At 37.2% G+C, this 23,820-nt stretch overlaps 1 protein-coding gene and 2 pseudogenes across 5 annotated transcripts; 2 read left to right on the forward strand and 1 right to left on the reverse strand.

The window, feature by feature from the left end:
• The first annotated feature begins 90 nt into the window (after positions 1-90).
• On the forward strand, positions 91-2,707 carry LOC137724318 (uncharacterized; annotated as a pseudogene). Its single transcript, XR_015955517.1, has 5 exons — positions 91-247; positions 614-780; positions 1,455-1,587; positions 1,702-1,817; positions 2,377-2,707. The product of XR_015955517.1 is annotated as an uncharacterized LOC137724318 (transcript).
• Positions 2,708-3,603: 896 nt separating this feature from the next.
• On the reverse strand, positions 3,604-10,390 carry LOC137724310 (Endosomal targeting BRO1-like domain-containing protein). 4 transcript variants are annotated; one of them, XM_068463052.2, is made up of 13 exons: positions 9,835-10,388; positions 9,172-9,221; positions 8,404-8,675; positions 8,244-8,318; positions 8,099-8,157; positions 7,811-7,946; positions 7,105-7,201; positions 6,937-7,003; positions 6,476-6,574; positions 5,480-5,569; positions 4,775-4,929; positions 4,208-4,309; positions 3,604-4,031 (listed from the first exon to the last, which is right to left on the reverse strand). In XM_068463052.2, the coding sequence occupies exons 3-13, from the start codon at positions 8,654-8,656 to the stop codon at positions 3,890-3,892; spliced, it is 1,275 nt and encodes a 424-aa protein (XP_068319153.2). In that variant the 5' UTR covers positions 8,657-8,675; positions 9,172-9,221; positions 9,835-10,388; the 3' UTR covers positions 3,604-3,889. The 4 variants fall into 4 exon arrangements, with proteins under 4 accessions (XP_068319153.2, XP_088539904.1, XP_068319154.2 ...); XM_088683778.1 differs by having other exon boundaries at positions 8,404-8,678; positions 9,835-10,225; XM_068463053.2 differs by lacking the exon at positions 9,172-9,221 and having other exon boundaries at positions 9,835-10,390.
• Positions 10,391-20,367: 9,977 nt separating this feature from the next.
• Positions 20,368-21,328, forward strand: LOC148691045 (uncharacterized; annotated as a pseudogene).
• The last annotated feature ends 2,492 nt before the right edge of the window (positions 21,329-23,820 follow it).

Here is a 23,820-nt window from a genome sequence, read left to right on the forward strand (position 1 = left end):
CTGTGGCTCGGCTCACTAAAAGCCCATTTATCTCACTTGGACCAACTCATGCAACACGAAAAGAAGCCCATTGATGTCAATGCTGTCCTGTGGTCGGCTGTGTCCTTCTATTCCAGTTTCCACCTCTTTTGTTTCTCCTCCTCCCTCTCAAATTGTCAATTCTACCATTCCATTCCACAGTGACAGTGTTAACAGTGCATTGCAGCGCCGCAGACGACGGGTCCGGGGCCTTCTCTTCGTCTTCTCCGGTATTCCATCTTCTTCTTCTCGCTACTTTTCCTCAACTATTTGTTTATTTATTTTTATTATTTCTGCTGCTGCTGATGTTTCTCTTCTGTTTTATTCTTCATTTTTTCTGCCCAACCAACCCAGCCTAGGGCTTTTGATTTAGCCAGTTGTTGTTATTGCAAATTACTTCTTTCACATCTTTTGGGCTTAACCTGCAATTAATACCCCTTTTGATTAAATATTAAAGGTTACAGATTAAAGATTAAATATCGTGCTGGATAGGATAATCTGGTGTAAATTATAACAATCCTCTGAATTTTTTTTTTAATTTCTTTCGTGCTAAGCCAAAATATATATTCATTATAATGTCATTTCATCTGCTATGGGTGAAGCAATGGCCGTTGAAGAGGACTCCGTTGAACAAGTACTTGCAGCGCGTCAAGAGAGGCTAAGAGCTCTTAAAGCTGCTCAGGAACTGTTAAACACTCCAGATGAGGATTCCGCTCAAGTTCACGATAACACTAATGAAAACAATGCAATTAGTGACGAAGCGTGAGTAGATCCTATTCATGTTTTGTATGTTAGTATCCCTTACCTATCCTCCATTTTCTCAATAGTCTTATTCAAGTATTGTATTAATTTTAAATTCACAAGTTTGTGGGTTGATAATGTGAACGTTATTTGGTAATTTTACCCATTATGTTTGCAATCCCTACTCGCTCTGGATTTATATTTCATACGCATGTGTCAGTTGAGATGATACTAAACGGTTTTGTTTGCATTTAATATTTCATGTATCTCGACGAGCATGAGGTATGCATGTGATTATGGGTTTTTTTGGGGATAACATAACTATGGATTATGTGGTTTCATCGTGAGGACAAGATCTTTAGGGTGAGGACAAGAGTAAACCTGAATAATCCCCAAAAGGAGTAGCTGAATGAAGGTTGGGAAGTAGATACTGTCGTACCATACACATATGAGACTTCTGCTTCCATTTTTTTTCATAGTCTATGTCTTCACTTATAGTAGCATTTGAATTCATTTCATGGTTGTATTTGTTTAGCTTAGTGAGATAGTTGATTTATAGTAGAAGGCTTGGTCAGGATGTTTTCCATTATATCATTACTTATTATGATACATAGGTTGTCTGTTCTTCATGGCCTTTAAATTTATAGGACCCGGAAAAAATGGCTGCCTTAACCTTAAACTGTAAGTTTGTGCAGTAATACCAACATGAAATTCCGAAATTATGTTCCTCATGATAAGCAGCTTCAGGGGGGAAAGCTTGTTCCACCGGTGCTGCCAAAGTTTGAAGACCCTGTTGCAGCAGTACCTCCTCTATCAGAGAAGAAAGAGGTGCTTGATTACTTTTGAATAGGCCCACTCTCTTATTCATTAATCACTAGCATCTGTGCTTTTCAAAGGGATTGTTCCTTATCTTACTTGTGCTAATTCTGGATCAACGTTCAGGACACATTTGTGAATATTGCTCCTAAAAAATCCAAACTGGGAACTTCGCAGGGATGTGCAGAAGAGGCTTGATAAGCTTGAAAAGCAAACCCAAAAGGCAATGCTTAAACTTATGGGTATGTAATTACCATTTTCACCATCACCCTCCATAGAAAATTTAAAAGAATGAACATCATGAAATATTTTCTTAAATTGATTCGTTAGAAGGCGTGCCATAAGTTTCAATCACCATTACCGTATTGTTGTTTTCAGAAATAAAGCAGTTGATCTCTTCATATTTCTTTTCGTCTTTCCTGATATTGAGCTGTATGTCCGTAGCTTGTATTGTTACTTTCCTCGCCATTATTAAAGTCATGCTTCCCCTACTGGGAAATATATCAATCTCACATGGTGTCCCATTGGATATTCAGTTGCATTGTCTAGAGAAGTAAATAGTTTCAGAACCATAACTGGGGCCCCAGTTCGGCCTCTGCATTAAAAAGATCAAGTCTTTTCCTTGACGTGCTTGGCTTACAATGTAAAGAGGCTAACATTGCATTTGGTTAGGAAATTGGTTTGAAGGTTTCAAGGAACTGCATCACTTTACACTTTAATTAATCTATCTCCTGTGACAATGAGAATCAACTGCTTAATAACTGGTTTTCTCTTTCTTTTTGTATTTTTTTGTTTTAGCAGGGGAACAAGAGAAGCAAAAGCAATTGGATGGAGACGGCGGAAATGGTGGAGAAGACTAGAATTGACTTTTCCTGACCCTGGCACCTGAAAAACAAAAAGGGGAAAAGGAAAAAAATCACATAAGCTCTTCGAGTTAAACATCAGACCTTTCCCGCTCACTTATAAACATGTTGAATAGAGATTTGTACCTGTTTGCAAGTAGTGACTTGGAAATCAGCTTCTTTTAGCTTTATTATTGATGATAAACTCTGTGTTCTGCATTTGTTGAAACTGAATGTATTCTTGTATTTTCGCCAAACAATGAAAATGGTGTCAATAGACTCGATACAAACATCCACAGCCAACTTGAGCTATCAACACCCTAGACAGAATGGCCTGCTGCAGTTCCAAGTTGGAAATTCCGACCTGTTGGAGCTACAATGTGTGATTTTGTGCTTGATTATCCTTGTTCTTGTTGATGATTATCCTTGTTCTTGTTGATGAAAATATTACAGGAGATAGTCTTGGTTACGGCCAACACCTCTACCTCCATCTAGAGAAGAAATTATAGAGCAGCACGTGCGCAGTAGGTGGATTGAGATGCGGTGGCCATACCCAAGACCCACTCCGATTCCAAATCCAAAGTGACTTCCAAGATCCAACTTCCAACCAACAAAACGAGCCAATGTAAACAGAATAATTCTAGAATGCTTTTTTATGAAATGAAAGCGATGGGCAAACGTATTTGTACTGGATTAACTTTGATGGGCAAATACCCCATTTTTGGCACTTTGCAAACAAATCATTCATCTCTTTCCCTGAAACAGTCAATTAACAACTTACACACAAGAAAGCGGAGACTTTTACAGAGCTCTATCAAAAGTAAATTACCCACGGGAGAAGGAACAAAAGAAATTTAGAAGGAAAAATGGATGCACAACGATTGAAGAATAATCCACCCAGTTTTGAATGGCCATCCACACTTCTGGATCGGTCACTTTTACTCTGTAATGCAGAAAACTATTCTCATATATTGCTCAAGGTTCTAAAGGGCACTAAACGCTAGTCGAGCGGCGAGCTAGGACCTAGCGCCTAGACGGCTAGGCGGGATCTAGGCGGATTTAACTAAATCCATAATATTTCATGTAAATAAGTGTATGTTTATACGTAAAATATATATAATTTCATCATAAACTACAAAATAGAATGACATATATTTTGAAGTATTGGAACATAATGAAAACACGGGGAACAAGCATACAATGTGTGCTCATTTAAGTATTCAACAAGTCTCTTACAATTTATTGAAAAAATAAAATAAAATGCAAAATGAAAGTTATCTATTTTCTGCCTAAGTGAGACGATGCATAGGCGGGTCTGGGCGGGTGCCTAGGCGGTCTGGACGGGCACCTCAGTAGGTCTATGGGCCCTTTCTTAATTTTCAAATGCATAAGCATTAATCGGGACGGTGATCAACCGCCTAGGTGCGGGCCTAAGAGGCTCTAGGCTGGGATTTTTAGAACAATGATATTGCTTATATTCTGTCATTCCTGAGCTGGTTGGAGCCCTTATTCATGTGCTCCATGTTCCAAGAGGGGTCTACTGGAGGAAGTTGGAATTCATCCGGTTTCAAGGCCAATGCAAAATCGGGCAATGTTGGTGCTGTCTCCATGATTCTGCAGTTGAAATATCCAAAACCAGACGTTAATTATTCCCGAGGGTTTGTTCTATGTATCATCAGCCAAGAACACTGAGATTGCAATTACGGGTGCCAAGAGTGAAAAGGAGATTGCATTTAGGCATAAACAAAATACTATTGGTAATAGTTCTATCAGGCAGGAACAGGACATACTTCTCGTGTGAGTACAGATCACGGTTTATCCGCACTTTGCTTGAAGCATCTTTTGGAATTTTCTCAGATAGATACTTCATGGTTCCCCAGAGCGGTGGATTTCTGCATAATGTGTGTAAAAAAAGCACTTAACCATTAAAAGAAGAACGATTGACAAGAAGAAGAAAACTGATCAGCTAATGGACATTTCAATCTTGAAACATCCAATGCTACATACGAGACGGTAGATATTCACAACACGCACACAAATTTCAAGAAGGGCCTGTAGAATAATCTCTGCTAATATCTAGAGATTGGACTAGACTCTAGAGTAGATAATTTAGGAGACAGTTTTCTTAGGAAGAGTTCTCGTAGAAACCGAACTCCATCTTAATGGATACTAAAGACAATTTTATGTTCGTTCCTTGTACATGTTTGTGTTTGACGTTCATGGAGATAGGGAGAGAGGATAAAGATATTGCGGCTACAGCACATAATTTATTGCCCCTAGAAAAAACAGCAGATAATCCGCTAGATGCCAACCAATGAAATTAGCAAAATGAATACGCAAATCCACCCTCTACCCACCTTGACAAAGGGGGAGCAGCATTAAATGCTTCGCATGCCTTCTTACTTTCTTTGAAATACTCATCTGCTGCTTGCAAAGCAGCTACAGCCATCCCATGAAATTTTTCTGTGTTACCCTCATCAAGGATCAAACCATGATAGTAATATGCAGCAGCCTGGTTGAAATGGGAAGGTTAAAATTGGAAGAACTTTGGTTAGCTGTTCACAACACAAACTTCAATCATAATTCGTAATTGAAATCAAATATTCAACATTAGCAGCGTAAGACCCCTCCCTATCAGCTAGATCAACTCGAAAGAATGAACTAAACTATATGATTCTTCATGAATAGTTCAATATACTTTCATTTGGCAGTTACTCATTCAGAAAAGACAATAGCGTATCAGAACCTAGAACATAGGAATCAAAATCTGCATGCACGTAATCTAATGCAAGGGAAGACAAACCAAATGAGCGAGTAATCACCAACGTAGAAAATACAAATGACCAACTTGATATCTTTTTTAGATAAATGCAAGTGTGCTTTCTAGAGGAATCGCTACAAGGCCACTATTTTCCCTCCATAAATAAAACATACATTAACAATCACGCTTTTGGCTTCCTTGTTACTCTCATAGACACTATCCTTATAGTGGGAGGTAAACTCATAAGTTTAGAAGGATAGTGGTAAGAGCATAAAAAAGACGAGCAGAAAGTGCAAAATACCTTTGCCTCAACATATTTCCACTTCACAAAGAGCCGATGCTTTTCACCCCAACCATTTAATAATGGAAGGTTCATAATGTTATCTTGAGCCTGCAAATAAATGGCATAAAGAAAGCAATATGCTTCAGGATCACCATGTGATTCAACAAACATATAATGTGTTCGGATGACAAGAGTAATCATGAGAAACATAGTGAACCACAGAATTAACAACTTATATATGACATGTAACTGATATGAAATGTATAGGAACTTCTCACAACTACTCCAAATAGAGAACAGCCAACATTACTCAATGTCGGGAAATGCAAAAGGAAAACCTAAGAATGTAGCAAAAAATTGGTTTATGAATAAAAGGAATACTGAATAGGGATATGATTTTAGACAAACAGCACAAATTGGAGGTTAGATCCTCTTGTTTGGAGTATTCAGAGAGTTCATGTTTTTTTACCCATTCTAAATGTTGGGTATGTGGGTAAGTTCAGTATCATGGGCATGCATCATATATGCACATGAAGGCATGATAGCCTTCGTAAAAGAGAATCCAGCACATTACGAAAGACTACTGATAGAAAGAGATGATAACCTAGAACCAAACAAACTCATTAGTAAATATAGAGTAGTGGTATAAATGGGGTAAGCTCACCTAAGGCATCAAACAAACGAGGGTGTATATTTGTTATCATTTTTGGTTTTTTCACCTTGCCATCGATGGAATCCATCATGTACTCACAACGCGGTTTTAGAATCACTATAATGGTCCGTTAATCTAGAATATCTAAATTCAGACCCTGCACTGATGCTATTCGAGCTGACTACTGCTTCCTCTTTCCAACTCAATTCACAAGGTTCAAATTCAAAATGCATACAGGCCAAAGGAGATGAATTAAAACAGGAACACAATGGAAGCATGGAAAATTTATAACAAATATCCCAGACATTAAATGATATTACTCATTGACAAGATCAAACCAGAAATCATGATAAATTTCTTACCTGTTGCCAATACTTCACCATTTCACATGCAAGCCTTCGCTTCACTGCAAGTGTAGCTTTTGTGCTATCTATTGCCATTCCAAGTTGAATATCAACACCCTACAGGAGACAGGTGGAAAGAATGAAAGAATGAAGTAAAAATTATAAATAAAACAAGGAAATCAAGCGATAAAAAGGGTCAGCAAAACATAATAGTCAGAAGACACAAGGTTCCAACTAAATTGCATTTTCGGGATAAGCTGGACAATAACGAGATGTCAAAAAAGAAAGAAAGAAGATGCATGAAAAACCAAACTTATTGCAGTTGTACCCTTTGTGCCCATTAAGCAGGATAGGTTCACAACTTCAGGCTGACTGCAATACTTATGTTTTATAGTAAAAGATGGCATTTCAGAAGCATAAATGCTGAAATATAAAATGCAACATTTTACCAGATCAGTCCCTTTAAGTAAAGTTACTACCTGTCCTAATGCTTGTAGGCAAAGCGCTCGAAGAACTCCTTCTGCTAAGTCAATTGGCAGGTTTCTCCTGCAATCAAGGAATAGTCAAAAGATTATAAATAACAGCGTTAGGAACATGATAACAAGCAGAAAGTTAAAAATCAGTGCAAAATTTAAACTGATACAAACTTGAGCTCAGTCGGCAACTGTGGAAGAACATGTCGGACGGCACAATCAAGGTATCCTGCTGCCTTCAGGAAAATATCAATGGAAGCTCGTCTACTCTCTGTAACAACAAGAAAAACAATGGAACCTTCATAGTATGACCAATGAAAAAGAAAGAGCCATGCAAGGCACAACCTAAAGGTAGACTGATGACAACTACTGCATACACTGATTTTGTTAATTTTCTTTAGAAGTCTTACAAAAACAAGATTTCTGATAATATAATATAAACAGGTGAAAAAAAGAACTTAGTACAAAGTATCAAACACAAAATCCATTTTTCACTCGTCTTAGTGAATTCCTTAACATATCAGCATACTGCTATTAATAGTTTAATGACATAATCTAATGAATTTTCAGTTTTCTTTATCTCCGATTTTCCAATTCCTACTATTTTTCACTGAGTTCCTATGTCAACCATACTAGGTTTCACCCAAAAATTACTGCATCTGATTCTTAAATCCAGGCAACAGTTTTGTACTATAACACAAAATTCTCTTAGAAACTGAGAAGACTTTATAACCATTAAAGCTATACTCATTCTAGAAAGCATTGACAACACAACTTTTCTCGTTAACTTAACAAGCCATGGTAGGATAATAATAGAGATGATAAAAAAAAAAAACATAATTAATCGGCTTTAGTTCAGTTTTCATGTGGTAATGCCTACCTTCTGTTACTTTTGGCTGATAACCATCAGCAGATGTTCTTGGAAGAAGTAACAAGTTAGCTTGTGATAATGATAGCATTGCCATTAAGTGCAAAATCGACAGCACCTCGTACCATGCATTAGACATAGCTGTTTCCTGAAGAATCATTCATTCACATTAAGCTAGGTTCCCTTTGACAATACCATTGAATCTGAACGCTATTTGAGGAATGACTGAATGAGGAAAGCAAAAACTATGATTTGCACAACAGAGAAATATGAGCTTTAAGAGCGCTCCCACATGCCCACCTCTGCATCATCCTCATGATTTACCCACAAAAATTGAACCTTGTGGTGTAGCTGGCTTCCTTCACATTATAAATAAGAAACGCCTTTAGGATTTACTAAAACTTGTGGATACAATTAAATAAGAAGGCATGAGATCATGATTTACCATCTTTCATTAATCCCAAAAGGACAGGCAAATAATCCTCGAGAGCCTGCTGAAGATCGGCCAATGTTGAACCACCTGATGATAAGAATTCATTTAGATAAAGAAATATCTGAGTTCAGATATCATTTGGAAAAATTAACAAGCTTGTGTTTATGAGAACCATGTTGAGTAGCAGCTCTTCTCCTCGTTCTGGTAATTGTTGGACCTTCTTGGGCAGCCATTACAACTATGCGAGTCCTTAAAGCAGATAGGCGTTCCACTAAACTTTTGGACAAGTGATCACCAAGTGAATGAGAGAAATCAACAGGTTTAGGGATTCGCAAACCGGGAACATAGACAGAAACTTCCCCAATGTTTGCCGGCCTCCTCCTATTTCCTAGTGTATCTTTCGGTGTTGAGACCAGGCATCCCATATCCTAAGACTCGCTATATCTGCTAACCAAACAAAGTTCATTGAATCAGCATCGGCGGCTGTATATATAGATTATGGACATACGCATACGATTCTCTATGTATATGAATTTGCAAATTAACAGAGGCAGACTCTCTCTCACACATGAAACAGTGGTGAATTCAGAAGAGCATGCATATGAAACAGAAACGAAGATTGTTCAAATACTATAGTCCAAAGAATGGAGATGGGTATCACGAGGAGGAGGAACATAATAAACAGCAAGGAAGGCATAATTAAATGCCAACCACCAAAGTGCACTTGTTCACGAGCAACACCCAAATGGCTTGACTAGAACTCTCTCTCTGTCTTTGGGATTGAGATTGAGATTGAGAAATTAAATTTTATCAATTGTTATTTAAAAACAATTATATCTATTTACAAAGGTAGACCAAGTGTGAAGGAAGGGAGCATCAACTAGTAGTATGTAAAGAAATAAATAAGAGTTGGGAAAAATTGATGAAATAAAAAACAAACCTCGTCTGTTAAAGGAAGGGTGAGTGATTGGTCAAGCGTTGTTGTATTTTCTGCAGCAAAAGGAAAAAAGAAAGAGAAGAATCAGAGAGGCTAGAAGAAAAAAAATTAAAAAAATTAGTTAGTTTTTTGTGAAAGGAGGAGAGAATGAATCACATGAAAGGCATGAGGGAGGCATGGCGTTGGACAAGAGTTGAAAGAGAAAGAAGGGGGTGATTTCTCGTGCAACCAATTGCAATTGCAATTGCATTTGCATACGTATGCCCGTCCGTTGAAATGATATATGAAATGTGAATGTGAAAGTAAAGCAATTCTACAATTGAACTACAAATACTCTAAAGGAAAGCATTTGGTGCTTGGTAATTGGTATTTGGTATTTGGTATTTGGTATTTGGTATTTGGAGTAACCTAACCCTTTCCGCTCACGAAATAGTGAACTTGAGCCGAGGATTATGAGTAAAGAAAGGGTGTCCAAACAGACAAGTTGAAACAAGCAACAACTGGAGCAAAGCATTGAATTGAATTCTATTAAATTAAAAACCCAGAATTCCAGGCTTCAAGCTTCAAAGCTTCAAGCTTCAAGGGACTCCAAAGTCTCTAAGGCTCCAATCCAAGCAACTGGAAGCAATTGAATAATTGATAGGGTGAGAAGGCGAGAATACTTACCAGTTAACATAAAAGCCAGCGACTTTGGATTGAGTTTGCAAGTTGGTGGACTCTTTCGATCATCAACCCCCAATCAGTCAGTCAGTCAGTCTCCTCCATTAACGATAATATGAGAAGGAACAAACAAGCTCTTTTACTCTACGACGGACACCCCACAATTACCGCCTTTAGCCTTTAAGAAGCTTTAAGCTTTAAGCTTATTTGGTCTCTGCAGTCTGGAGAGAGATAGATCACAGACAGACAGACCTAACAGCCCTTGAAAATTTTTACAAAGAGGAGAAAGGCAGCCTGCCTTTTGTTGATGTAGGAGCAGAGTCGTCCAGGAGTCCAGAGAAGAAAGAGCCAAACAAACAGGTGAGGAGGACAGAGGAGGGTATTGGAAATTTGGAAAATGTAAAATTCCTCATATTTAAAATAAAATAAATAACAATTACAGCTTCCAAAAGCTTTCAGCCTTTTTGAGTTTTAACTTCACTAACTCGACACAAAATTAACAAATGGGGAAAATGGTGGAAATTGGAAAATTGGAATGTAACTTTCAACTTTGTGTGTCCTCTTCCTTAACATATTATTATTATTATTTTATATATCCATCACCATTTAGTGGCTCTCTAGTATCCATTATTATTTAGTGGCTCTCTAGTAGGATTCTCTCCTCTCTTTTTTTTCTCTCGTTCTGTCACCTCCTATTTGAATAAATATGATTAAGTCACGTCAATATCTTGTATTAATTTTTTATAAAAAAATAAAATATAAAATATAAAAAGCGTTTTTATAGAAAAAAAATATAAAATATAAGAAGAGGGGAAAGAAAATTCTAATCCCTCTCTCTCCTCTTTTTCTTTTCTTTTTTTCCATTTCTTTCTTTCCTTGGATACTGGTTTCTATTTTTTTTTTTTTTTTTCTCTCTGTCAGTGTTAGTGCTCATCAGACGACGGACATCACTAGTGACTACTGACTAGTGACCAGTGAGTGATGAGATAAAACGAGTTGGTCGGTCCTTCTTTTCCTACGTCAACATTAACTGACAGTTATTCTTGTCATTTCCGCACACCCTTTTCACTTGCACAAATTGCATTGCATGTTTACTTTTTCACCCTTCTTTCTATTTCCGGCAACAACTGTTAACTTATCAATTAATCAAAATTATGAATCGAGAATGTTGGTGTTGATATTGTAGTGCACACTTGTCGTTTGCAACTCATCTTTTCTTCTTTTCTCTTTTCTCTTTTCAGAACTATAGAAAATATTACAAAACAAAGCCAGTTCCATCTGACTTGAATCGACTTCGTCCCCATTACGACTACAGATTTCACAAAATAAATGACTAGTGTCAACCAGATACTGGTGCAACCACTCCTGGAGGCTTATCCAAAAGTTTTATGGTGGTGCGAGCTGTCGAGTAACGGATACTTTGGGTTTTTTTTAAAGTATTATATCATAAAGAAAGTGCTTATATTATAAAATTAATTGATAATACGAAGAGTAGTTTATTTACTTATAAACACATACAATGTTCATTAATTTTTAGATGTAGAATTCATATTCTAAACATATTTTTTTTATATATATTTTTAACCCAATATCTAATTGTTGTAAAGTTCAAGTTTCACATTTTTCTTATGGAATTAACTTGGATCAGCCGGTTCAAATGAACTTTACGCCCATGATTAGAACAACTTATTATAAATGTAAATTTCATCAGTACAAAAAATCAATATAAATTACTAATGTAAATGAACTTTATCATATCCTAATAATTCTTATGGTCTTCGATCATGTTTAGTCATTGAACTATATACAAACAGATAATCGAACTTGGTAAAAGTATCGTAAACCGTCTATCTATTTTCAATAGTTAATTGATTAAACATTTTTTAATTGATTTTTTATGAGATCATCTTTACAACAAAGTGAATTATAACGTGAACGGTCTCGAGTATAAGCATGAAGTTATGTAAATTGGATACAAAATATTTTGAAGAGGAGTTCATCCTTAACCATGAGGAGCCAAGTGTAGATTTTTATAAAAACGGATGGATAGATTCGGCAAAAGTATTATGAATTGTCTATTTATTTGCTACAATTGGTTAACTAAAGAATTGTAATTTTAATTGATTTTTTGTAGAAACGATCTTTTTAGAGTGATTTATATTGACACACCCCGACCGGAGTCGAGGCGTGCTGGCCGTCACACGAGAGTGATGTAGCCAAGAGTGCAAAAGAAGTAATTAAAAAAATATGAACAAATTAAAACCAAATCAAAACTTATTTAAACTAGAAATAAGTAAGCATGCGGAAGTGGTCAAATGTGACATCCCACATCGTCCAGGGGAGTGATCCTTATATGTATATTCCCATCTCTACCTAGCACGAGGCCTTTTGGGAGCTCACTAGCTTCGGGTTCCGTAGGAACTCCGAAGTTAAGCGATAAGGGGGCTAGAGCAATCCCATAATAGGTGACCCACTGGAAAGTTGCTCGTGAGTTCCCAAAAACAAAACCGTGAGGGCGTGGTCGGGGCCCAAAGCGGACAATATCGTGTTATGGTGGAGATGGGCCCGGGAAGTGGTCCCGCCTGGGCCGGGATGTGACAATTTGGTATCAGAGCCTAACCCTGGTCGTGTTGTGCCGACGAGGACGTCGGGCCCCTAAGGGGGGTGGATTGTGACATCCTACATCGCCCAGGGGAGTGATCCTTATATGTATATTCTCATCTCTACCTAGCACGAGGCCTTTTGGGAGCTCACTGGCTTCGGGTTCCGTAAGAACTCCGAAGTTAAACGAGAAGGGGGCTAGAGCAATCCCATGATGGGTGACCCACTGGGAAGTCACTCGTGAATTCCCAAAAACAAAACCGTGAGGGCGTGGTCGGGGCCCAAAACGGACAATATCGTGCTATGGTGGAGTTAGGCCCGGGAAATGGTCCCGCCGGGGACGGGATGTGACATCAAACCCGAAATACAACCATCCAAAGCATTGGTAACATAAAGGTGCAGACAAACTAATTAAGTACTAAATACACAACAAAAGAGGAAATATCCCTACATTATTTGATGGAGTGTCAGAACCACCGATTAGTCCTCGTGTGCCACGAAAGAAAGCGAAGGATATCTAGGACCTGAAGGGGCGAAAAACAGAATGGTGAGTGGGCAAAAACAAAGCTTTAGAAAACACATTTCTCTTTCTAAAAGTAATAACCCCTCATTGTAAAACCCGTATAGTTTACAGAAAATAATACTACATAATACGAAAATGAATGTACAAAGCTGTGAAAACAGAAACATGCCAAGCCACAATATCTTAGCAATAGCAAATGTAAGCCAGGTGTAAAATCAATCTAAACTAGCATGCCAGTCGGAGTCATCTAATGTGGCTTGTACGACTGGACCTATTGCTCATTAGCCTATGCTAGCACATGAGCCGGAGTCACCTAGTGTGATTTGTACGACAGGCTGGGTGTAAATATGTACGCTCTAGTGTTACGATCACGTGATAGCTAGCGATAAATTGCGGGTCACCTACGAGTCGAAACTGCCTATTGCAGTCTGTACGACAGGCTAGCATCTACTTGGATCCAAGGCGAGCGTGCGGTGTGAGAGATGAACATACACATGAAGGCTATGCCCTAGCCCAGGGCGGGAGCACAATCACGGGGGTGCATCAATGAGGAGCTCTAAATGAATATATGCATGCTCATATAATGCACCCATTTCAACCACATAATAACTCACCTGAACTTACATGCGCCTCCGTATAATCATTTGACATAATCACAATTCTCATCATAATGCAATATTTAAATATAACACATTTAAATCATGGCATGCTATGCATAATTAATTTAAAATATTTTCTGGAAACCATAATACACACACACACACACACACATATACGAAAACAAATGCCTACTCACTAATATGTCGAAGAATCGTATCCCCTAGCCTCACTTGACTGCGTTCATCCTCGGGGTAGGTCTCCCCTATATGCGAAACAACTATTTTTAGTTAATTAAATGACACATACACAAGAATCTAGGAATAACTTCTCATAGTTTGCTCAAACGGAAGGTTTGAATATACGAAAATGTTCTACTCAAAGTCACGGACCCGCATGTAAAAACCACTCGCTGGCCGGAGGCCGGACGCGCCCTCACGCGCCGTCCAACCCACTGCCATACGCGCGGCCACGCACAAGCACGTGCATGACATGCACGACAGAAACTCTAACAGCCGTTAGGAATATTCCGTCTAAACAGACAGAATATTCCATTAAATGGTAGCGATGTTACCTGACGCCGTTAGAATATTCCGTTAACTTTAATAGAATATACCTTGTCTTCTCCTGTTAGCTTCGTCATCTGCCGTCGTCTGGTTCCTCGGTTTCTGGGAAAATTCGTCGAATTCTGGGAAATTTTTCAAACCTTAATATCTAGCTCATTTCTCAACCAAAATCCATGAAATTTATATGGATTTAAAGCTCTTGAAGAGTAGAACAAGTTCGTACCTCTTAAAAGTCCAAAATCAAACGAAAAACAGCTTGAAAATCCCTCGAAAGTTCTTGCCAAAACTAAAACTCCTCGAACTCACTTGTTCCGATGTCAACTTCACTCTAAACTTACTCTAGGGTCCTTAGGGAGTTGCGTAGAGGCTTCCTCACGTCCTAAAACCTTGAAATCTCATCGGGATCGCGACGATACCAATTCGACTGAGTCGGAGCTTCTGAGTTAGCGAGTTAAAACTCATCCGTTCGTCGATCAGATGGTACGACTGGGTTCATGAGGTCGAGATGAGTACGATGGTGGTATTTGCAGGTTCAATTTGTAATGATTTGGGGATGGTTGTGTTGTGGTGGTGTCTCGAGTACGAGAATGAAAGAGAGAGAGTACCTGATTGAGCAGATAGGAGAGAGAGATATAATCTGATTGGGCTAGGGAAAATAGGAACTAAAATAATTGGTGAATAAGGTTAGTGATAAAAATAATGTAAAACTGCATATGTACATCCACGTCACTTAGTCAACCAGGGTATAATCGTCATTTAACACACTCGAGAAGAAAATTATATAGAAAATAGGGACGGGTCGTCACATATATAATATGAACAATTTCAATCATAAGCACGAAGTTATGTGAATATGCACCAAGCCTTAAGAAACCAAGCTCTTCTTATACTTTGTCCAATTATTGAGACTTGAGCGTGGACGTTGTCTTCATGTCTTATCTTTTCCTTCCATCCCTTATTGACACCGAATACATAATAATGTATGCACTTATCGAGTAATTACTAACTTATAAACAGTAAAAAAAAATAAAACTTGCATTTCTCTATGAAAGAATGCACATATCTCACTTTTTTAATAACATACATATATTCAAGGTATGGCACCATATAAATTCATTTGTATAAACTGCATAAATTTCGTAATGGAAACTGTTAAATTTCTTAATCTTCATTTGATTATTAGAATCAGTGATTGTTTAATCATTCAAATGTATTAAATAAATGAACAATTTCATCATGCAAATGTTCTATATTACTCGTACCGACGATTATCCTAATTAAAACTTGATCACAAGCCATTAATAAAGAATTTTTCTTCAACTTGATGTGTTCCAAATTCAAAACATTCTTTTTTTTTTTCTTTCTAATTGAGATTGGAGTAGTAATTAACGTTGTTTGTAATAAAGAAAACAAAACAAGAACAATATGGATATTAATATTAATACGTACACGTTATTTTGGCTTTCATTACATTGGTACTTTGGTAGGTAATTAACTTGAGTGAGGATCCTCGTCGGATTCTCTTTGTGAGGATCCTAGGGATCTTCAAATCACATTCGTTTATCTTACTTTGTGCGGTTAAAAATTATTATATACTGTTTTAATTTAAAATTAAATATAAATAGTACATGACGAAAATTGATCGCATAACATATAATAAATGAATATAATTTAAGCATTTCTAGGATCCTCTCTCAATTAACTTGGCAAGCGCGGATACGAATTTCTCAAAATATATTGAATCTTTTGGATTTGGTCATTGTCCTGACTGATTCCAGACTTCCAGTTGTTTCTAGAATAGTAATATCTGTTATCAAATCCTATCCGACCTCGATCGGCTCATCATGTTTACTTGTCCTTTTATTTTTGGCTAAATTGGATTAATGGTCCCTGTGATGAGAGGATAATCAGAAGACAGCCCCCGTGGTGAAAAAATTTAGATTTAAACCCTCGTGGTGAACTCCGTTAGGATTTAAGCCCAAAATTAACATATTCCTCATCTTTCTGTTAACCCATTCAACCTTCATAACCAAAAGAGAAAAAAACTCATTCATCCAAGGCTATGAATTCATTGATCCATGCTTCGATTCCATTCAAAGATCTTTTGTCCATTAATCAGTGAATTCCCTAAATATGCCCATTTGAGAAAAAATGATTTCAAAGAAGGTCCTTCAGTTGTCAGATTACATAAGGATTGTGATTTTCTCGCAAAAAGCAAAACAAAAATGAATATTATAGTTATAAACAATAGGAGGAGAAAATTGGCGATGAAAATCCAAAATATGTAGTGGTATTCATTTACAGGGAAATGGGTTTCTTCTGTTGGATGCGTCTATGGAGATTGAAGAAACATGAACATGGGTATCTCTTTTGGATGGGAGATGGATTTGGATTTTTTTGGTGCCATTTATTTGATGGTAAGAATGTTGCTGCTTTGATTGCACTCTCTATCTCAACGCTCACACAATTTTTCTTTGTTCTTTTGCTTTTCTGATCAAAAGATTGAGGTTGCAGCTATTCAAATACGACACATGGAGAAAAATGCAGGACAAATTGAGATTGAACGCAACAGACTTCGTGGTTTTAAAATCCAATGAAATCTTTGGGGGAAGGGTGGGATTGTTAATTTTGGGTTAACGGAGAGTTCACATAAATGTTAATTTTGGGTTTAAATCCTAACGGAGTTCACCACGATGGTTTAAATCTGAATTTTTTCATCACAAGAGGCTATCTTCCGATTACCCTCTCACCACAGAGACCATTAATCCAATTTAGCATTTATTTTTTGACGAAAGAAAAAGAAGGAAGAGGATGCTCTCCAAATTCACTTAGTAGGAATTTTAGGAATTCTTACATTTTAACCGTTCATCGTATATCGTGCGGTTATATTTCATCAGATACTATTTGTATTTAATTTTAAATAAAAAAGTCAAATGATTTCTAACCACACGTTGCACGATGAATGACTAAGATGTAAGGATCCATATGATCCCCACAATTTGGATCCGGATGGGATCCAATTCCGAAAAACAAAATATATGTTCCACTAAGCACTAATTTAATCTGGGTAATGTTAGAAAGACTAAATTTAAAGACAAAATTTGCAAATTAAATGACATAGCACCAATAAAAATAAGCATTTTTATCAACGTTTAAGTAATAAATCATCATCAACTTCCATGTCTTTTAATTTCCAAAATTTTGTCTATAAATTTAATCTTTCTAACATTACTCATTTAATATAAATCAAAGAGCAAATCAGCTTGAACTTGTAGCTATTCGCGGGTCATATATATGTTTCCTCATGGAGCTATATATAATGTATAAGTATTATATATGTAATAGGAAAAACTTAACATCTGTCATGACTGTGATGGTAAGAATATAAACTACTCTTAAGTTTTGACAAATTGAATTTTGACAAGTAGGTACTGTTAAGTGTTAACAAATTAAGTAAGAAATTAATATGAATATTTAGACTGTGCATGCATATATATAGTTTTAGTTTTAGACTTTTGATTGACTAAGACATGCATGCATATGCATAAGCATACGCCATGAATTAGCAATTGCTTGCTTGCTAGGAGCAAGATGGATTCATAAAAAAGAACAGGATTTTATGGGAACTCATTAGATCTCTGGGCTGCGCAACGTCATATATATTCTCTCTCTCTCTCTCTCTCTCTCTCTCTCTCTCTCTCTCTCTCTCTCTCTCTCTCTCTCTCTCTATATATATATATATATATATATATGTATGTATGTATGTATGTATAGAAAGTGTTTGAGTTGATGGTCACATATGCATATACATAGTACCAGTGGCGAGGCCAGGATTTGCCGAGGGGAGGGACGAAATTTAAAAGAGTGCAAGGTTCAATTGAAACAGTTGTTTTCACATTGGAAAGTGTAAAGTTTTGAATCAATATTCATAACAGAAAACTGTCTTTTCACCAAAACGGTTGTAAGCGGTAATATGAAAACCATGTAAAAAGCTTCAATTGGTTAAGATTAGATTCTAAAAAACGTTTAGGCCCTAGTCAAGCAGTGAACTGTGCCCTAGTGGCTAGGCGCCTAGACGAGATTTAGGCAGGAGCCTAGATAAAATTTAAATAAATTTTCTTTTATTGTAGAATAAGCATTAAACAATATTTACATTATTTTTTAAAAATTAACACAATATTCATAGATAATGTGAGAACTTAAGATTAATACGCTGGGGATCTTAAAAAGAGGAGAAAAATTACATACAAATTAAAAAAAAATAATAATAAATAAATAAATAAGAGAAATGGGTTAACAAACCACAAAAAATGTGGGGTCAGAAGAGAAAAAAAAGAGGACAATACTTGAAGTTAGTACTCAATTTACTCATTATAATAGGTGGTCTAATAACCTTATAACAGTTGTAAACATTCTTGGTTTAAGTGTGATTGTGTAAATCCTAGATTAGATTTAATTCTAGTTATCTTTTCATATTGTATCTTGTATTCCTTGGGGATGAAGTAATACATTCTCTCCTTTTACTACTATAAATAAAGGCACAATGTAGGACGAATAACAACACACATTCCCCTACAATTCTACAAACACATCTCTCTCTTCTCCTTACCGCCGACCTTCTTTAACCTTGTCAGATAAAATAGACTACAACACATTATCAGCACGTTGCTACCGCTGCGCTGAGGAATCTGACGTTAGAGAATTTTTCTGCATCAAGCCAGTTCATCCATATCAACATGCAATCATGTTCTTTCAAAACAACGGTTTTTATCTCGATATTTTTGCAGTCCTGATAGCATGAACATTCACCATGATGCATGACCCAACTTTACGTTTTACAAATTTTAGATTCTACATAAATTGTGTATGCATCATAATCATAATTGTTGAATTATGTGAATTTGATAGTTGCCATGAATTGCATCAAGTATATGTACATGCATTGAAATTATTGAATTGCATATGCATCAAATCAAATTATATAAGAATTGAATTTAAAAAAAAAAAAAAAGATAAAATTTTGCGATTGGAAACCTAGGGTTCTTCGAACCCATGCACTTGCACCATGCAAGCCGCTAGCCACCAGGCCAGTAGCCTGCAATGGCCCAGCCCAAACATTGAATCACGACCGCAAGCTTGAACCAAAACGATGCGTTTGAAGCACCTTGTCCCAACCCACGGCCTGAAGCCCGGGTCATCCCCGTCGATTTTTCCTACGAAACACGACCAACAGTCATGTAAATTGGACAACACCCATTATTTTCACCAATGATTTCTAGAAATTCCAGAAGAATTTCATGCGTTTTTCGTTCGAATTCAATTGAATTCATTCGGTTCTCTCTCCTTCGACATCGAGATCTCTTCTCCGTTGACAAACACCTAGTTCTTCGACGAACCATGGTTTGCCCGACCTTGAAACGCCGTCTGACGCAGTGCCGTCGACTAAAACCCCGATGTTCTTCTCTGATGCACACACTCAACATGGCTGGGATGTATGACCTGTAGCCCTTTGGGCCCCTTCTCGGCCTAACCCTCAAACCTCAATCAGTTTTGGGCCTGCATCCTATAGCCTATAACATTTATTTTGACCCAATTTTTCCCGGCTTACAAGAAAAAAAAACAAAATAAATTTTTGTTTTGGGCTCGCCTAAAGTGGCCCGTATGGAATTTTTTTTTTTTTTTTGGGCTTGCCTACAGCAACCCACCTCCCTGCTCTTATCTCTCCCTGTAGGCCTGCAGCTTACAACCGAGATCCCCCAGCCCCATTTTCGGCCTAGGAAGCACATCACCAATTTTCTTAAGCCACCCGTGGGCTTAGTTTTTCTTTTGGGCCCCGAGTTTTATTTGCCTAATTATTTTAGGCCCAATGGGTTTTATATTTTTTTTACCCACACTTTAAGTTAGCCCGAAGTCCAAATAGTTAAATTCAATTATAATTGTAAACCTAAAAGTTCTTTTTTTTTTTTGCATATTCTTGTTGCATATTTTTGTATATATTTGTGTTTGCCTGCAGGAATATATGAACCTGAAGTTCATAATTATTTCGAAACCTAAAGTTTCTTACAAACATGCCTTGTTTGAAAACCTGAAGTTTTCATTTAACAACATCACCCATGAAAACCTGAAGTTTTTCATGCAAAATTAAACCAATACATGTCTATTAGAACTTGTATGTTCTACTCCTATGTGAATGGATTGATTTTTTCTCCATTACACTAACCACATCTTGTCCATCTATTTTGTGATAGGAACATGTCGAACTTGAACAAACTCAACTTCACTACTTTAGAGGTCTCTGAAAGAAACTACCTCAAGTGGGTCCAAGATATGAAGCTCCACCCCACTGCCAAGAACTTACGTCCAGCTATTGAAAAAGAGACGGACAACCCTATTGGTGAAACTGAAAAAGCCACTACTATGATCTTCATTTGAAGATATATCCATGATGCTCTGCAAACTGAGTATCTTGCTGAGGAGGATCCACATGCACTATGGGTCACTTTGGTTGATTATTTTGATCACCAAAATGACATATTCTTACCTGAAGCAAGACACGACTGGCAACACTTGTGCTTCCAAGACTTTAAGTCTGTGAATGAATATAATTCTAAAAGTTGTCGAATTCGATCACTTCTCAAGTTTTACAACGAAACTTTGATTGAAGATAATCTCTTGGAGAAAACCTATTCGTCATTCTCTGCCAACAATATAGAGCTCAGAAGTTCACTAAGTTCTCGAATTTGATCTCTGTTTTACTTCTTGTTGAAAAGCAGAACCAGCTGTTGATGAAGAATTATCAAGCTCGACCTACTGGGGCGACTGCTGTGCCTGAAGCACATTATAGCACCAACCAACGTCCAAAACGCCAAAAGAGGCGTGGTAGGGGCGGCTAGAAGCCATCCCACCAAGGTCAACAAAGTCAAGGCCCATCTAAGGGAGGAAACAAAGCCTCAAAACGTCCAAACCTCGCACCCAAGGCCCCAAACTTTAAGAATAAGGCAAATCACCTGCAACCATGGACGCGGATATGTGCTATCGCTGTGGTTCAAATGACCATTGGTCCCGTGTTTTCCGAGCTCCCAAGAAGGTTGTAAATGAATATCATTCTCGTCGTAAGAAGTTTGAATCAAACTTTTTGCTAGTGGATGAACCAGAGACTACAAAGATGGAGGTTTCTGACTTTCAAGGGGATACCACCCTTATGGAAGATTAGAATCTTAGACATAGACTTACTTTTTAGTTGAAATAAGACAATGGGGCCAAATTCCACCTATTGGCCGAACCCCTCCTTTGTTTTTGGTTGATTTTTGAACAATTTTCCTTTATGTTTGGATTATTTGTTGGTGTTTTTTTTTCTTCTTTTAGATATTAAGTTTTAATTAATTGCCATCCTTGAATAAATGAAATTATTTTGAATTGATATTTGTTTTTATGAACTTTTATGCATGTGACCGATTCAAATTAATTTTTCATTCTAGGTATGATTAGAGGGAAAGTTAGTTGTCTGACAGATAGTGCAACCACGCATACAGTTTTGCGTGAACGCATCTATTTCACCAACTTCATACCTAAGAATGCACCTCTAACAACCCTCTCAGGCCCATCCAACCTGATAAAAGGATACAGTAAGGCACGTATAATGTTATCCAATGGTACAATCTTGACCATTTCTGATGCACTCTATTCTCCACATTTCGGAAGAAAACCCATGTAGAAAACAGAGTTGAATTATGTGCATAACTTCCTATTAATATGGCCATAAGTGTATTCTAGAGAAGATTGAGCGTATCCCGAGTGGTCTGTATACTATGACCATACGCCTCATAGAATGCCATTATGTGGCTGGCCCTACTACTGAGACTGCGCACGAAATTACACTTTGGCATGATCGTTCAGGACATCATGGACAAATAGCGATACGCCGTATCCTTAAATTATCACACGGGCATCCACTAACCCAAAGCTTAGGTTCGATCCAAGGAATCGCATGTCAAACATGTTCAATGGGAAAACTTATTACTAAGCCTTCTTATGACAAGATTCATTCGAATCCTCCCATTTTTCTACAATGGATTCAGGGGGACATTTGTGGACCAATTCACCCTCCATGCGGACCATTTAGATACTTTATGGTTTTGGTTGATGCTTCCACACGTTGGTCACACATGTGCTTGTTGTCCACAAGGAACGCTACATTTTCCAAACTGTTGGCTTAAGTTATCAAGCTCAGGGCTCACCATCTTGATTATCTGATCAAATCTATTTGATTGGATAATGCTGGAGAATTCACATCTAAAACTTTTGATGACTATTGCATGTCGGTTAGGGTTGAAGTTGAACATCAGAACCGTAGAAGAATGCGACGTGGAGACCCAAACTAGCTACAAAGTGGTTTTGCACACCTTCATCTGAGTGAACGACGACTCACTCTCAAGGTGGATAGCAAACACAGTGGTTAGAAAAGGCTTCTCAATGGAAAGCAAGCATTTAGCAGACAAACTGGAATTTATGGACAGGGGAGTGGAATAGTAGAGAAGAACACACGTGTGATGCAAAAGGAAGAAGAACTAAGTAGTTGGTTCGTTAGATTGAGATCACAAGGCAAATAAACTATTCGGCGCCTCATCAAGAGTTTAAAACTCATAATCTTGAGAGAGAGAGCAAATTTTTAGTGTGATGACTGGGCACAACACTAATAATGCTATCAAATTATTATGCTTCAATTTATTTATTTTTCACAAATTAAATTTTTTTCACTTGTAAATGAGAGGTCTTAGGTTCGATTCTCACCAAATGCGAATTTGAACCACATTGTAAGGCTTAGTCTACTCCCCACCCCCTTAGCATAGATAATATCGTTTGTTAAAAAAAACATAACATATCAATTTTGTCGTTTAATAGTACACAAAACATGCCACTTAATAGTACGATCTAATGGTATCCTTCTTCACTTATAAGTAAGAAGTCTTATATTTGATTCTCGTCGAAGGTGAATTTGAACCAAATTATTATTAGCCCATTATGAGGCTTAGCCCACTCATTCACCCCTTAGTGTAGATAATATCTTTTGTTAAAAAAAAAAAAAATAGTACATAACACATGAAAAAATTATTACTTGACTTATGTATAAGAAGCCTATAAAAATTCTCTTCACAATGACATCCAAATAAAGCTAAAATGGAGTAAGATTATCTCCCCTCAAATCCCCTCATCTTTGTACTTCTCTCTCTATAAAAGGTTAACTTATAGACAAAGAAAGACAAAGAGGAAAGTGTGAGAGAAAGATAGGAATTCAGAATGAGAGAGAATCTTACTCCGACTGAAATGGAAAACATGACCACATGTCCACAACTACAGATAAGTAGCACCAATCATGAGTGAGAGTGGGGCCTGACCTGAGCTATTTTGATTTGTTTTGATTAAGGCCACTATCTGTCCAAGGCTTCCTAGGCCATCTCCAATCGAATTAGGGGCAAATAACTATGTTTAGCCCTATAGCCTTGTAAGAAATTATATTTTAATGAACAATGTCAGACCATATTTTATACCATCTCCAACCAAGGGGGTCATAGGCCAAAGATAGTCCTTTGTCAAAAAATTCATCTCCAACTGAGGGGGCCAAAAGGTCATAGGCCAAACATAAACCCCCTCAATAATTTATTATTTTAATTGAATTAATATAGTTAATTAAATTAAACTACCATA

This window comes from Pyrus communis, chromosome 14 (assembly GCF_041283825.1).
Source record: "Pyrus communis isolate YQ-2024b chromosome 14, ASM4128382v1, whole genome shotgun sequence".
Classification (NCBI taxonomy): Eukaryota; Viridiplantae; Streptophyta; class Magnoliopsida; order Rosales; family Rosaceae; genus Pyrus; species Pyrus communis.

Coding starts and splice junctions, on each gene's coding strand:
- LOC137724310 (XM_068463053.2), bottom strand. CDS start 8,656: ATGGGATGCCTGGTCTCAACACCGAAAGATACACTAGGAAATAGGAGG. Junction 8,158..8,243: donor TTTGGGATTAATGAAAGATG/GTAAATCATGAT, acceptor TATAATGTGAAG/GAAGCCAGCTACACCACAAG. Junction 7,202..7,810: donor TCAGCCAAAAGTAACAGAAG/GTAGGCATTACC, acceptor TTGTTGTTACAG/AGAGTAGACGAGCTTCCATT.